The 16,565-nt window shown below is 36.7% G+C and overlaps 3 protein-coding genes and 1 pseudogene across 3 annotated transcripts; 3 read left to right on the forward strand and 1 right to left on the reverse strand.

The window, feature by feature from the left end:
* Positions 1-7,045: 7,045 nt before the first annotated feature.
* Positions 7,046-8,010, reverse strand: LOC125189311 (uncharacterized; annotated as a pseudogene).
* Positions 8,011-10,810: 2,800 nt separating this feature from the next.
* Positions 10,811-12,189, forward strand: LOC125187429 (protein transport protein Sec61 subunit gamma-1-like). The gene is made up of 3 exons (XM_048084021.2): positions 10,811-10,995; positions 11,088-11,205; positions 12,037-12,189. Exons 1-2 carry the CDS (start codon positions 10,902-10,904, stop codon positions 11,201-11,203), a joined length of 210 nt encoding a protein of 69 aa, XP_047939978.1. The 5' UTR covers positions 10,811-10,901; the 3' UTR covers positions 11,204-11,205; positions 12,037-12,189.
* A 132-nt stretch (positions 12,190-12,321) lies between these two features.
* Positions 12,322-13,933, forward strand: LOC125190967 (DUF538 family protein (Protein of unknown function, DUF538)). Its single transcript, XM_048088400.2, has one exon. It carries the CDS (start codon positions 13,280-13,282, stop codon positions 13,742-13,744), a length of 465 nt encoding a protein of 154 aa, XP_047944357.1. The 5' UTR covers positions 12,322-13,279; the 3' UTR covers positions 13,745-13,933.
* A 162-nt stretch (positions 13,934-14,095) lies between these two features.
* LOC125191165 (elongation factor 1-delta-like) lies at positions 14,096-16,459 on the forward strand. Its single transcript, XM_048088656.2, has 8 exons — positions 14,096-14,225; positions 14,316-14,432; positions 14,827-14,943; positions 15,019-15,109; positions 15,332-15,458; positions 15,554-15,667; positions 15,840-16,001; positions 16,282-16,459. Coding segments are annotated over exons 2-8 (699 nt in total). The 5' UTR covers positions 14,096-14,225; positions 14,316-14,346; the 3' UTR covers positions 16,284-16,459.
* The last annotated feature ends 106 nt before the right edge of the window (positions 16,460-16,565 follow it).

Below are 16,565 nucleotides of genomic sequence, written 5' to 3' on the forward strand. Positions count from 1 at the left end.
TATACATGCAATAATTTATAATTAATTTTTGAATAATAAAAATTTGTAATTACAATGTCAATCATCATCTATTTTATACTCAATCACCCATAACTCATATATATTCATATTTAAACCTCAAAACTTATTAATATTTTTAAAAAGTATCAAAACTCGTCTTTTATATGTATAGATAGATTGATCTTTAGATAAATGGTAGAAAAGCACAAACCTACATGGCAGAGGATATTTGTTTAATTTTCTTTTGATTTAAACAACAGAGTCATTGAAAAAAATAGAAATATCTTTTTTCATTCTTAATTATAAATACTAGTACTCGATTTTGGTACTCAAAATATGAAGCTCAAATCACCAACGTATACAATTAATGACTAATAGATGATTTGTTATATATATGTTCAATAGGCAACTGTCGTTTACAGAACATTTGCAACGCCCCATTTCAAATATCCCGGTACCCCAAAACTCATAAATATTTGTAATTGCTATATGTAATCTAAATTCATTAGGAGCCTAAATAATTTCATGACATTTATTTTATATAAATATTTATTACAGTTATGACAGGTCCTAGAAGTGCAGTGCGGTTTTATGTGTCACTCGATCTAACAGGTCCAGAGGATTCGACTAGACTTCAGAGGCTAGAAGATCGTGAAACTATCAGAAAGGGGTCGTTGGGTGCACTCTATTCCTTCAAAAAAACCTCAACCCACTATACTACAACTTAGCACAGGGAAGTAAAGGATCGATCCCACGAGGACGAAGGTGCTACGAAACTGCATTTGAGGATGTTTTGGGAAAGAAAAGGGGTTGGCTGCTGCCACGCAATTTTTGTGGGTCGAGAACTTAAAACTACTTGGTCTGAGAGATAAGCAAAACTTTACTCTACCTATTGGGTCTAATAGATCAGAAGAACTTTACTCTACCTACTGGGTCTAAGAACTGATAGCGTACGGAACATACATGACTTAGAGAAACTGAGATATTTTAAAGTTCTAAAACAGCTGGAGTAAACTTAACTAGAAAGACTTTCCTAATTTGGACAGACAAACATAAAACAAAAAGCAAGACAAGTTTCTTTAAACTACCAGTGTCTGGAAAAGCATGCAGAAAAGTAAAAGAGACAAAGTGGATCGTACTGACAGGGTCTGGAGGATATGCAGAAAAAGTAAAGTACATGCAGAAAAGTACTGACATTCTGGTCCTAACTACCAACAACTTCATCTTCTTCGGAAATCAAACGAGAATAGCAGAGAAAACAGAGTTTTAAACACCATGAAAACAGAGCAAACTTTAGATCTAGACTTAAAACGAGAAATTGAAGCCTAAACTAACAAATCTATGCTACTGGACCTAAAGGATGCAGAAACAGAAAGTAAATAGCCATAATCATGCACAACGTATACATCAAGCACCAAATATGCGAAACTTCAACTCTAAAACACCAAGATTCAACAAATCCAAACATCTCCATATGCAAATCCCCAACCTCCAACAACAAACCAACAGATCTCAGCTCCATACATCCAACAACAAACAAGAACGAAAGCTAAAAGCAAGAGATGAACATAAACTCAGAGATAACCAATCATAAACAAACATAAACTTCCATAATAACTAGAAACAAGTCTGAATCCAGTAGATCAAAGTCAGAAACTAGAGTTGCGAACTTAAAAGCCACAAAGTACTAAACAAAAGCAAATAGAATTGTTTCTTCGCCTTCACAAGGCGGTGTTACACAGCAAAATAACGATGACGATGAGAACCACGGTGGCCAAAATCCTCCATGTCCAAGTGCGCAGCAACACGAAATGAAAATTTGAAGTATGGAACTAGAACTAGAGCTAGGAGAGCGTAGAAGTGGCTGTTCACGGTCTGTCTTGTTCTTCAAGGTTGAGCTCCTTATATATGCGAGGCTCTGATCCCTAGGATATCCCCCCTGGTGATTTGACGCTCTTGCCCTTGAGTAAAACTCTTTAAAATAATCTACTCTCGCTCCATTCTGTTCTTGTCGCCAACTTTTGATTCTTCCAGGTCCGAACGACGACTTCTGATTTTTGCTTCAATTTCATCTCTTTTGCATCTGCCAGGTCCGGTAACAGCAACTCCTAGGTCCGGCAGATTTACTACGCACCTGAACTCATAAACGCACATTAGCGCCCCAAATGCACAGAATTTTAACCTTAAACCGATGCATGAAACGAGCCTTATCAAACTGCTCATACTTAAACCATACTTGTCCTCAAGTATGAAGACAAGAAAAAGGAATAAGGCACGTTTCAATGCATGGTTTCCCCTTAACCGACTCTACAAAAAAAAGGAAAAAGACTCAAACTACTAGACCTAGACGCTAAAGGACTTAGACAAATAAAACAGATAAAAACACATATTAACACATAAACACATAAATGCATAAACTGGTTCATTTTTTAGCAGCCATCTCCACAAGATTGAGGTCAATCCAAGAACCTACAGTCTCCGAATCTTCCCCTTCCCTTCTTCTATCTAATCGGCTTGTCAGTTTGTCAAGATAGCCCCTAACTTCACTAATTGTTGGATTCGCTCGATCACTCATTCCTCACCAGGGATGTTAGGATCGTTCGCTCTTATAGTGCTATACCACTGATGCCTTGGGTCAGAGAGTTCCCCTGTCTTAGCTCTTATTAATTTTATTTTATTTTTTTTTTTTTTTTTTTTTTTTTGACCATGGACTTCGTCCAGCTTATACTCCGATATCCTTCCCCTAGGCCCGAGAGGTTACTTCTATCACCAAAATTTTTCTCCTTCTAAGTTCTCCCCCTAAGCATCAAGTGGCAGCCCTCTCATTTTGTGTTAGTATGAAGTGTTTAAGGCTTATAACTCACTTTTATGGAGGGCTTCACAACTAGATCAGTCGAGGCATATTCTATCGTCCTTACTTCGTCCAAACCAATTTTGATTTATTAAGGAAAAGGGCATCAAAGTTCACATGCATTCTCTCTTCAATTACTCTCACTAAGGGGCTTTTGCTTTCTATTCACCAGTTATGCATAAACACATAAGTACCTACTAAACGAGTTACTACTAACTCCTAGACCTAGCAAACAGACACACATGCTTGACACTAACTTGCACTAACTCCCTCCCCCTCCCACTTCACCATGCTTGTCCCCAAGCATTTTCGATGAAGTGGAAATCAGGGCTAAGTTAGTGCGATACTCAACAGACTCACAAAACACATATTATATAAAAACAAACTTCTCACACTTAGACCGAACATCGGGCTAAGTGGGAGAAGGTATACAAACCAACAGATACCAAAGCATGCCATATTAACATAAACTTCTCACACTTAGACCAAGGATTGGGCTAAGTGGGAGAAGACAACTTAACACATATACACATGAAGATAACACAAATATTCACAGACACATATATATGGGCATGCTTGGTTTATGGGAGGGGGGGGGGTGTTAATTTTGGCTCTGGTCCCCCGTGGGACCAGACTTCTTGGACACCATCTTCACTTTCTTCTGACTTGGTTTGGGTTCATCATCCTTCTTGGCCTTCTGTTCCCCTGGCCTAGGGGTATCCTTCTTCACTGGTACACTGGGTATGGTCTCACTGTCCTTTCTCTTCCTGGCTGATGGCATTTCCTGGACGCTGGATGTTGGCTGTTCTGAGGTGACTCTTAGGGCTTGTTTCCTAGATTCTGTGGGCAACTTCAGGGGCATTCGCTGCTGTTGGACCCGGAGGATCTTTTGGTCGACCACAACGACCATTCTCATCATTGTCTCCACAGCCTGGGTCATCTTATCAGCTTGCGTGGCCATCATCTCCCTCTGAGTCACTGCCTCATCGTGCAGCTTCAGCAAGATCTCCTGTTGCTGCACCGTGTTTGCGTCCAGCCTCGGCATCGTCTCTTCCATCCTGGTCTGCCATCCTTCATCAGTCACTCTTTCGCTGCCATCTCCTTCTTCCTTCTCGGTCTTTATCTTGGTTCCATCGAACTTTCCCACTTTGTAGAATCTGAGTACACTGTCATTCATTATCGTCAGTCCTTTGTTGAAAAAAACCCGAGATCGAAGTACCCTAGGGCGCTGCACATTGGTAGGTTAGTGACCGAGTCGACAATCTTCATTGACACGTTCCTCTGGAGGAAGACTCCTAGCAAGCTGCAGGTGTAGAAATGGCGATCAGAGTGGGTTCTGACTCTTTGGCATGCGTAGGCAATCCAGTACCCGAGGTGGACCTTCACATTGTCCAGCATACACCACATGCAGTACAGCTCTGGAGTAGTAAGAGTTGCACCCACTTGACCCAAGAGGTTGTACCTGATGTATACTTGTGCCGATCGGAGTACAGGGTCAGTGATGTGTATCCCCTTTGATGAGCTCGTCTTGAATTTTTCCACCTTCTTGTGAGCAATCATCCTCCAGGCCTCCTCGGCATCGAAGCCTGCTATATTCTTTGGTGCGCCGATCTCCCTCTCGTTCCAGGTTTCTTTTTCCTCTTCCTCGGGTGTGAGTAACCCCATTCTCAGTGACCACTCCCTAATACTCATCTCCATCTCTTCATTTAACAGCCGGAATGAAATTGTGTCAGCGTCGAGATCCGTAGTTGCCTTGAATTTGAAGGACGTGAAGAACTCTTTTGCCAGAGCCACCGGTACTTCCACTTCACATTGGTTTAGAAGCAACTCGAACACGATGCTTTTGAAGTAGGAGATGAACTTCTTCTCCGCTCCCAGATCCCACAGGTCCGAGAGGCACAGCTTCTTCCCGGATTTCGCCGACTTCCCATTCGCGGCGCGTCCATCACATGCTCGCTGCAACTTGGGGTCCTCGAACTGGACCATCGCTTCCAACAACCTCTTGGTCACAAGGACCTCCATTGTTTCGAACGGGCTTTCTTCCACAATAGGTATCATCGTCTCCTCATGCACTTCCTCTTGCTATTTCTCTTCTTCTGCTGGATGGGCAAATGGCACTCGGATTGCCTCCGGCTCGTTAATCACCACAGTGGTAGACGCTGGGCGAGATTTCTTCTTTTGAGGCTTAGCAGCATGCTTCCCCTTTCTCTTCCTTTCTGTCTCATATCTCGTCTCCAGGGCTTCCGGAGAAATATCCTTCTCGGCTGGAAAAGTTTCTTGGACCTGGGGGATATCATCCCCTGTTTCCTCTATGTCCTCCAGCCTTAGGCTCTTGGCCCTGCCTGCCTCTGCCTCATCCTCCTGCTTTCTATTCCGATGGGACTGCCTCCTTGTCAACCTCTCATCTGCCGGGGTCCCTTGGTCATCAGTAGTGGTGTCGTCTACCACGACGATCTCCGTCTCTACCTCCTCCCTTACATCCTCGGTCTCTTCTCATCACCCATAACCATAACCATAAGCTTCTCCACATCTTCACATTTTTTAAAATCCGTACCGGGTCAAAGTGTGCCAATATTTGAGGGATGGGGGTAGTACTTTATAATGATAATATTATTGATAGAAGCGAATTTAAATTGGGATTGACTGTCTTCTTGTGGTCTCTCATTAATTATGAGCAACTAGGGTGAGGTATTGATTCGCGGGAGAAGACGACACAGGTTGATCAATGATGATGAACTATCTGGCCTAAGAATTGGCTTGGTGAGATAACATGTTTGCACCTCCTCTATTATTTCAGTGATTCTAATCTAGACAGTTCTTGAATCTACTGCCCAATGTAACAGGTTTTTCAGAGTGCAACACTTTTTTATTCTCTCACTGTTCGTGAAAATGTCGGGTTTCTGTTGTAAGATATTTGTCTTTATAATTAGTTTTTGCTTCATTGTTATCAACTGTATTTCATGTTTAATTTATTGGTACAATAAATTGTTATTGTATAAATTTGTGATTTTAGAACTTAAAATAATAATATTGTTTCTCATTCGGTATACATGTTATTTTTTTTCTCGGTCTAATTTTATATTTTTTAATAATTATTTTTTATTTATATATTTATGATTTTAGATCTCATATAATGATATTTTTATGAATTTGTAAAATCATTTTACAGTATAAAATAAGTTTAAATTAAAAAAAAATGGATAGTGTATTGCACCTGGGTGATACTAGTTATAATTAAAATGATAGTTCTCCTATAAGGTTGGAAAATGTGCTTTTAACTACTTTATTTATTATAATTAAATTTAAGAAAAACATAACCTAAGTTTTTTCCTTAAAATGAAAGCCTAAACAACGAAAAAATGACTTAATTAACCCTAATTAAGTTACTACAAGAAATGTAATAGTAGGAGTATATTCTAAATAATAGTAGGTGTGTAAAGTACAACAAAATTTAAAAATAGGTGTAAGAGAGACAAAAGAGAAGCAAATCATTTGTTAAGACACACGAGATCGATATATTCAAGTTAATTTAATTAAGCTTACTTGAGTATATGAAATGTAGTAGTAATAAAGAATCGGGACAACAGTGTGTATGTTACAAATTTGTGAACTTAGTTGATTCTTAACTATTATCTTCATTTTATAATTAGTTAATCAGTAGTACTCCTAGTCTCCTGCTATCTTTATTTCAATACTTTTATAGTATTAGTACGTACTCTTATAAGTGAAATGTGTCAAGTGTGTATTCGTGTGTATTTTCGATATGTAAAATCAGACAGTTTAATCACTTTAAAGAAATGATGCCACAAAATTAATTCACCTTCCATTTGCATGTAACTTTACAATGGAATGTTTCTTTAACTTGAATTAGATAAAAGATTTTTGAGACTCCACATTTAGGTAGTTCATCCTATTAAAACAAACATTATGTAAAAAAATGAATTATAGGTTTGAATCGACACATTGCAATAGTAGACATTTGTTATGTTAATCGAATCACTTAAATAAGCGTGCAATAATAGTAAATGTCCTTTTTGGTCCAAAAACATATTGCGATTTTTTTATTTTAGTTCAGAACATTATCTTTTGAATTATTCAGTCCTTCACAAATAAAAACGGATCACATTTAGTGCGAATTGGATGGAACTGTTAAAACTTAACAGTCAACGAATTTTAATTCTATTTTGACCGGATTAAGAGTTAATAATTATGTTTTATTAAGAGTTAATAATTAACAGTCCACAAACCTACTCCTTGATAATCTGCATTTCTCCCCAAAACCTTGGCTGAAATAGCATGCGCAAGAACTGAATTCACATCTAAAATGCTAAGCAATCTCTCCTTATCCGCCCTCCCACTAAAATCTCCGATTCCAACATCTGCCTCTGGCCGGAAAACCTCCATGTCTGGAGCTTCTTCGCGCTCCTCGCTTGCAGAGAGAAACGAAATCAAGTTGCTGACACACTCACAATTCTTGGCAGTCTCCGGCCGCGCCCGCTGATCTCAGACTTCCTGATCTCTACCGCGCCTATATACTCTGCGAGCTCCGGCGTTTTCCCCCGGAAACCGCCGACAACCCAATCGGAGACGTCGAATGCGCCCGATCTCGATAAAGATTCGAGCTTTTTGCACTTCTTCAGCAGCCCATTAACCGTATCGGAATTCTCAGTGGCGTATGGATCGAGATTCGCCTGCTTGAAGCAATCCAGCGGGGCAGCGTAGCGATTCAAATTCATGAGGATTTTGCCCTTGCAGAGAAGGGTTTGAAATGGGAATTCTCGATGCTCAGTGCGGCCTCGCAGTCTCTCAGGGCTTCGGAGAATTCCGATTGACGGGCCCGGGCCTCGACCCGGTTGGAGAAGGCTAAGCAGAGGGTGCGTTGGAGATTTGAGAGACGGGATTGGCTGGATTTAGGAGAAATTTGTTCTTGGAAGAGAAGTATGATTTGGGAGTAGGTTTTGATGCTGAGAAGAAGCTATGTAGCTTTGGATCTCAGAATTTGAATTCTCTCTTCTTCTTCTTAGCATTTTAGGCATTAATCTTAACTCTTAGACCATCTTCAACCATTTACACCAAACTCAAACTCATTTTTGAGTATAAGTCACACCAAAAAGTAGTTTTATTCCAACCATTTACACCAAATTCAAAATTTACACCATTTTTGGTCACAAATTTTTTGCAGTAACACCATATTTAGTGTTATTTCATAAAAAACACCAAAAATGAGTTTGAGTTTGATGTATGGTTGAAGAAGATTTCTACACCAAAACTCATTTATGGAGTACGGTTGGAGATGGTCTTAATCTGGTCTAAATTCAATTATAAATCTTTGACTGTTAAATTTTAACAGTTCCATCCAATTCGGACTAAATGTGATCCGTTTTTATTTGTGAGAGATCAAATAATTCAAAAAATAATGTTTTGGACCAAAATCATAAAATCACAATATGTTTAAGAACAAAAAGGACCTTTACTCTATACTTTATGACAATTTTAATGTAAACCACGTCTATTTAATTCACAATTTAAGAACCATAATTCAGATTTTAATTATTGTGTTTTCAATCAAACTTGATTAATATTTAATAATATTAGGAGAGAGACAAAATAGCAAAAGCCGGTGGATAAAAATACTATAAAAATGTAAAAAAAATCCAAATTTATCCATGTTGGTTTGAGTTCGATGTTGGTGGTAGTGGGGATGTGAGTTTTTTGGATTTAATTTTACGCCGTTCTAGTTGAAACACGATGAATTTGGTAATGAAAGAAAAGGAGAAAGAAAGGAGAAGTTAATGATGATTGATGATACAGTTTTGTTATTGACACTTTGACACCTGCATAACAAACATAAGACATAATACAATATAAATTGATAGTGTTGTTATATTTTTCTCCCAATCAAGCAGGGGACAAAACATTCAAATTCACTTGAGACTTCAAGCAGCAGTGAGATGACATATATCTTATACTCCATTCCTCTCATAGAAATAAAAACCTCAGAGATGGCAAGAGTTTTAATATCAAATTAGTAAAGCAAGTGAGATGTAGAAAGAAAAGATGATTAGAATATTATTAGTGGAGAATGAGAATCATCTCATAAAAGAGAAAACCATGGAGTACCAAAATTGGAATAGTACTACTTCCGTACACAAAAGATATAAGTTTTACCATTTAGGGTCGTCCACCAAAATTAAACTAATTCTAAAAATGAAAAAATTTAAACCAATATTAATTTTACGCATCATTCTAAATATGGATCACACAATCCATTAATACTATTTTCACTTTATTTTTTCTCTATCTCTCTTTCTTTACCAATATTCATTAAAACATGTGTTATTTACAATTGTTTATTTTTTATAGACGAATGTAGTACTACATAACTTATAAATATCAGAAAAGAGAAAAACAACTTAGATGTCCTAAAATACCCTCCAATGCAAAAGAATAAAGAAATGACAAAAACATCCAGAAATAATTAGAAAAATACTTTAAATGAATTAAAATATTGTTTAAATACCATTTTTCAGTTCACTCTTTAGCACAACCTTTTACTTTTGTGCATTAAACGTTGGCGTGGTTATTTAAGGTCATTTTACTTGTATCTATTTGATTTGTTGTTGCTATTATTTCCAATGGAAAATATAAAATAATTACGATTTCATGATTAAGCTGTGGTAGTGTATGTGAAGCAAATCATCCCTACATTTCAATCCATAAATCATCCCTACATTTCAATCCATATTCATATTTTTACTCTCTCTATCCTCTGACAATGACATTAATTATTGTTTTCCCTCCATATTCTTTACATATTTATCGATTTTATGCCACTACGATCCTTAATTTTTTCCACTTATTATTAGATATCACTAATTATTACTCTTTATGTCTTATCTTCAAATTGACTAGTATTGTCCCTTCTAAAGGAAAAACAACTACAAATATGATGCGCTGTTAGCGGCGGACCAAGGTGGATTGGATGACCCCACCGGCTGTCCACCGGGCGCTACCGGAAAACATCAATTTTGACATTTGATCTGGTGTAGCTCCACCTCCGACCCTATGGCAACTTCAATTTCACCCGAAATCTTCGGTCTTTTACAAAAAAGTAAGAAGATAAAGGAACGATACTAGTAATAAAATAGAGGAGAGATACAAAGGAGGAGTTGCAGAGAATGCAGAATCTTGGAATATTTTTATTGCTTTAGTAATTAGGTTAAACGAGTGAAATTCTTTTGGCTAAAAGTTAGTGGGCAATTAATTAAATAGGTTGCATCATTTTGTGGATTAACTAAGCATAATTATTTTTATACAATTTCATTATATTTATATTTTATTTACTAAATTTTTTAAACTTTTTAATATTTGGTGCTAAATTTTTTGAATTGATGTTGTATATAAAGTTATTTCATCACTAATTAATATAATAAATTTTAAATAATTATTTAAATATTATATTTATTTGTAATATTTTTTATTATATCCAATCCCACGGATTTCATTTTCTGGATCTGCCAATGTGTGCTGATAATGCCTTTAGCCATATATAATTATAATTGTGGAATTGAAATTTTAGTGAGAGTTTTGGTTATATTAGATATATTGGAGCGAAAATAAAATTCAATAATTTGAATTAATAAGAGAATTAGTAATAATTTTTTTTACTACTATGTTGCTATAGTAATTCAAAACCCAACTTATTAATTGGACGAGAAGTACCGGATTACAATTATTATGATTAGATAGTAGTATCATTAACTAATTAAAATACCTTATCTCAGTAGTACTCAATACATTTAATTCGAACGAAAATTTAAGTTAGAAAAATTAATTAATCGATATGAAACAAATACCAACTTTAATTCATCAGGGGTAATTTAGGTATTTCAGATAGCGTCATCGCCTAGCCCTTGCAGGACTTCCTTGATTTCGACTCTATAAAAAAAACAGCTCCATTCCAGTCGTCTTTGTAACAATTACTCTGATCTCAAAACCCAGATCTCGCGAGGCTACAGATTTAGTACAACAAAAAGGAAAAGAAAAAATTATGGATGCTTTGGATTCAGTTTTCGATCCGCTGAGAGATTTCTCCAAGGACAGCATCCGCCTCGTCAAGCGTTGCCACAAGCCCGATCGGAAAGGTACAACTTTTCCAATAACAGAGTGAAGCCGATCGATGTTTGTTACCCTCAATTTTTATTATTATCTGTTGATTTTATTTGTGTTTGTATAGAATTCACCAAGGTCGCGACTCGAACGGCCATCGGCTTCGTCGTGATGGGTTTCGTCGGATTTTTCGTCAAGTTGATTTTCATTCCCATCAACAACATTATCGTCGGCGCAGCCTAATTGTGAGGGTTCTAATTTTACTTTCCTTTTTCCGGAATATTTGATCTGGAATTTGTTTAGACAAGTCGTGTCGAATGATTTTAATTGCGAATGCCTGTTTGTGGCTTGGATCAATGTGGATTTTTTCTGCGTTTTTCTTGTGATGGATCTATTAATAAAACCAAATTAATCGCCTTAGCTTTATGATACCTTTTCAATTTGCTGTTGCATGTGCATTTTGCTATGCTTAGGCATTCTGATTTAAAACAATGACTAATTCAAAATTCTGAGTTGATTATGCTAAGGAATTTGCTGGTGCATGTGCATTTTGCTACGCTTAGACATTATGTCACTGAGTTGATTTTGTTTATAACTTGTTTGGTTTCGTATACTATCTTCATGTGGGATCCAGGTTTACCTCGTTCATGTTGAATTAAAGAGGCATATAGTTTTCTTGAAATCATGTTATTCTATTGATTGTTACTTGGACTTAATGGGTAACACTATCTTCAGTGCATAACTTGGCCTTGATGAACTTGTCACAAAGTTGTAAAATTAAAAGTTAAAAATCCTGAGGGTCCAAGCATATGCATGTTTATGTTTATGTTTTTTTGCCTCATTTGCTGGTTTTATAATAGTAGAAGCACTGACGTAGCAAGTTAGGCAGTGTGACTGAAATCTCATGGATTAGATGTGAATGCAACTTAGTATAACAATTGCTTGGCTCATAAAGCTTCAAAGGTTTGCTTGCTTTCCAAATCATGGATTGTTTTAAGCAATGTGAGCGTTTTGTTATGTGTGTTTATGATGGGAGGGAACTGACTGTAACTCTGTTTTTTCATTTTTAATGGCAGACTTCCAGTTGCTAAAAGAACATTACAACATCCCAAGCATGGCTGTTCATTACTTAGACTCATTTGGCAAATTTTGTAGCACTTTTCTATCTAGTTGCTGACAGTTATGTTATATTTACCTGGTCCCATATGAACAACTTAAGTTTTATTCTAGACTACACTGTCTATGATTTCTGTTCCATCCAGCTAACCCTTTATTGACTGCAGATTTAAGTCAACTGTTAACTTTTGATCTATGCTTTGGCAGTAATGAAAGTTTATCTAGGTGATGTAATTAGATTGTGGAGTATTTCTAAGATGAGGAAAGTGTGCATAATACTGAAGCTAAAACTGCAGTATTTAGAATTTAGATCGATTTTTTTGATAAAAAGAACCATTTAAAGAGTGGTGAACAAAAACCAAGTCCAAAAGGAAAGTCTACAATTAAAAAACCACCAACCAGAAACAACAATCACAAAAAATACGATGATTTTGCCGAATCATTTGGTCATATTGATAAGACGATGATTATATGAACGTCTTGTACACATAGCATAAATATACAAATCACTCACAAATGACATCGTTCCAGTTTTATTGCAAATTATATATAACTCGTAGACATAAAACTAAAACGATGAGACTATCCCAACAATGAATTTCAAAACTTATGTACTGAAATCTAAATTTCAATTTCACCTAAATTCCAGTTTCAAACTTATATATAAAATTAAGAATTTAAATACTCCTAAGGCTAAATCAAAGGCTGAGTTGTAAAAAAAAGTCAACAAAGTTGAGACTTAATTATCAGTTAAATCTTATTAAAAGCAAAGATGAACACTTCAAATTTGTTTACACAGATCTTGAATGTAAGTACGTAGGTCGTGATATTGATCACACAATATAAGTACATAGATGGTAGATCACACGATATTAGAAGCAAGCCATTGTTTTGTGATCTCTCAACATATCAAGGCTGTATAGTACACCACAAAATTATGACTTTACATTAAAAAAGCATGTTATGTTTATCAAAAATTAAACTATAAGACAGCCAATAAAATATTGGTATAACTCACCACCTGCCCAATCACTAGAGGTCTCCATAATGACCTGTTTGGTAAACAACTATAAACCAAGAGCATCAATTTAGCTCAACCTCCAAAGAACAACCACAATCCACAAACTAGCCTCCCCTTCCCTCCACACTGCTTATTTAAGCACCCTAACAAGTCCAACCCTAACACAACCAACCCTAAACACAATGGCCACCAAGACATCACAAGAGGAGCAACGAGCAGGAGCGGAGATCATCCACGGTGCAGAGGAGTGCTACAACCACTCCCAAACGCTCTTGCACGACCTCGGGTTCCCCCGGGGCGTGCTGCCCCTCAAGGACCTCGAGGAGTGTGGCCTAGTCCGTGAAACGGGGTACGTGTGGATGAAGCAGAAGGCGCCCTACGAGCATTTCTTTGTGGGGTCAAACACCCTCGTGAGGTACGACCAAGAAGTGACTGCCTACATAGAGAAGGGGAAGATGAAGAAGATGAGTGGAGTGAAGAGCAAGCAGTTTCTTCTCTGGGTGCCTATTGTTGAGATGAGCATTGAGGAGGCTGCACCTCGGAACATCTATTTCAAGACTCCTATGGGAATTGGGAGATCTTTTCCTATCACTGCCTTCATGGATGAAGATGAGAAGAGCAAGTATTTGGAGCAAGTCAAGGCTTAGAAGGGCACAATTTTCATGATTTCTAGATCATTATCATCGTGATCAACTATTTTATTTTCTATTATTTCGATTCCGATGTTGTGTTTGTTAGTAGTAATTGCTAATGAGATGTGCTATTTCAAAAATGTCATATATTCTGAAAGATTTTTCTTGCCACAAAAAGAATATTTTAAGGTTATTTACCAATAAGTTATAGTTTGTTAATTTACATTTTAATTTAGATGAGTTAAGTTGAAATTATATCAATTTTGTATTTGTATTTTTTTGTTGTTGAAATCGCTAATTCACAATTCCTATAAATCGAATCAAATCAAATCACAATACATAACGATAAAGGGTGCAGATACCGAATACTGATAAATTGAAGGGGTCAAATAGAAATAACCAGTTTTTCAGCAGCCACAATCATTTTAAAAACCCTAGAAACCCCAGCTGCAATCGTCTCCCTCATTGCCGAATCCTCTCACGCCGCCCAGCTTCCGTAAGTCTACCCTCTCTCAAATCTCATGAATATGGCACTCGGATATTGTTTTTCTAGTTTCACTCAGAGTTTGTATTTTATTTAATGCAGGTCAATTCCAAATCCATATCGTCATCAAGCAATGGCCGTCAGTTTCTCCGACCTTAGTTCCGCCGCTGGCCTGAAGAAGCTCGACGAGTACCTTCTTACTCGCAGTTACATTTCCGGGTTAGTTTTTGCTCAAGCTCTAGCCTTTCAATTTGAGATTATTAGCGATCTATTGATTGCAAATACTACGCTGTTGTTGTTTTTTTACTTTGAGCATTCTAACACTGTGATCTGGCTATAAGACTCGATCTGAAACTTGATTGTTATGTTCGTGTTGATTTAGTATGTAAGCATCCGTTTATTTTTTGAACTTTTAGCATTCTAACACAGTGGTTTGGTTTCTAAGATTCGATCTGAAACTTGATGGCTATTCATTGTGGGTTTCTAAAACAACAATTATTGATTTGGGTTATGTATATTGATTTCTAGTCCCAATAGTCTCTCAGCTACAGATGTGTTGCAAGCTGAGATTCAGTTGGAAAATGTATGTTGATGTTGTTTTGATCTTTTTCAGGTACCAAGCTTCAAAAGATGATTTGACTGTTTATGCCGCCATTGCCAAGCCTCCATCATCAGACTATGTCAATGTGTCCCGGTGGTTCAACCACATCGATGCACTGTTGAGGATTTCGTATGTCCTTTATCTTAGATTATGTATTTCACAAATTTGAACTGTTAGATTGTAATTTATATGTTTGTGATGTAGTGGCGTTGCTGGTGAGGGAGCTGGCGTAATTGTTGAGGGATCAGCTCCGGCTAGTGATGCTATTGCAACTCCTCCTGCAACTGACAATAAGGTTGATCATATTTCTGATTTATACTATTTCATTTACAATTATAATGATGAAGATTTTCTTAAATTTGACCTTCTTTAGAAGATTGGCTCACATACTTTTAGTTACTGAGTATTGATGATAGTAGTGTCATTGAGTGATATATGCGAAATACTATATCTATTATAAAGCTGGTTTACAATGTGGATTTGCTTATCTTGAATTTGGTGTAATGTGTGTATTCAGGCGGTTGCTGCTGACGACGATGACGATGATGATGATGTGGATTTGTTTGGTGAGGAGACTGAAGAAGAGAAGAAGGCTTCTGAAGAGCGCGCTGCTGCTGCAAAGGCTGCTGGAAAGAAAAAAGTTGGTGAGTTCATTGTTTCCATTTCCCAAGGAATTTGAATCTTTTTTCATTTATCATCAATAAAACCTTATTAATCTTTGTTGGTTATTATTCCTCAGTTGGGAAGTCATCGGTTGTGTTGGATGTGAAGCCATGGGACGATGAGACTGACATGAAAGTCCTCGAAGAGGAAGTTAGAAAAGTGCAGCAGGAGGGTCTCCTTTGGGGAGCATGTAAGCTTTTTAACTTGGTACTCCATAAATAACTGGTCATAAGATGCTTGATAAGACAACATTTTGGAAATTATTTATTTATGTACTTTGTGATTTATTTCTAAAGATTGTTCCTGTTGTGTATCACATCACATATTCCAAATTGATTATTGATATAATTTTTTATTTACAGCCAAGCTTGTCCCTGTTGGATATGGAATCAAGAAGCTACAAATTATGATAACCATTGTGGATGATTTGGTATCTGTTGACAGCCTCATTGAGGATTATCTTACCGCAGAGCCAATTAATGAATACGTCCAGAGTGTAGACATTGTGGCCTTCAACAAAATATGTAAGTATTTTCTATTCTGATGAAGTGCATCCTTTTATCTTAGCCCATATTAAGTTTCATGTTTAGATACACATTTATGTTAAATAGCGATGTTTGCTCATAATAGCATCCTAATATTATGTGCTGAGAGAGGTAATTGAAGCATGGCAACCAATCTTGCGAATAACTAACTATCTATCTAATGTTGCTAGTCCTTGCTTGTTGTCGTCCTATTCTCTACTGTACAGTTGTGAGATTGAATATTTGTACAATATCTAAGTGGTAACATTTTCTTTTGCAGAATTTGCATGGTTCATGATCGATCATATATGTGCGGAGGATCACGAGCAATGTAGCCTACGTAGTAGTAATATGTTTCCTTTTGAATGACTCTGGGACGTAGGGAATCCTAAATTGCTATTGTTTCAAGATTTTCAAGATTGCTTGGGCTTACAATTTTATGGTTTTTATTTTTTTAACTTTCCAAATTTTGCATATTTTTAATAGTGCTTTGTTGAATTCGTTTATGTTATTTTGTTTTATACTATTAAATTAAAGGATTAAATAGGCGTTCATGTTTTCTGT

Source organism: Salvia hispanica, chromosome 5 (assembly GCF_029641045.1).
Source record: "Salvia hispanica isolate PSC_SH4W2 chromosome 5, Shi_PSC_v1, whole genome shotgun sequence".
NCBI classification, from domain to species: domain Eukaryota; kingdom Viridiplantae; phylum Streptophyta; class Magnoliopsida; order Lamiales; family Lamiaceae; genus Salvia; species Salvia hispanica.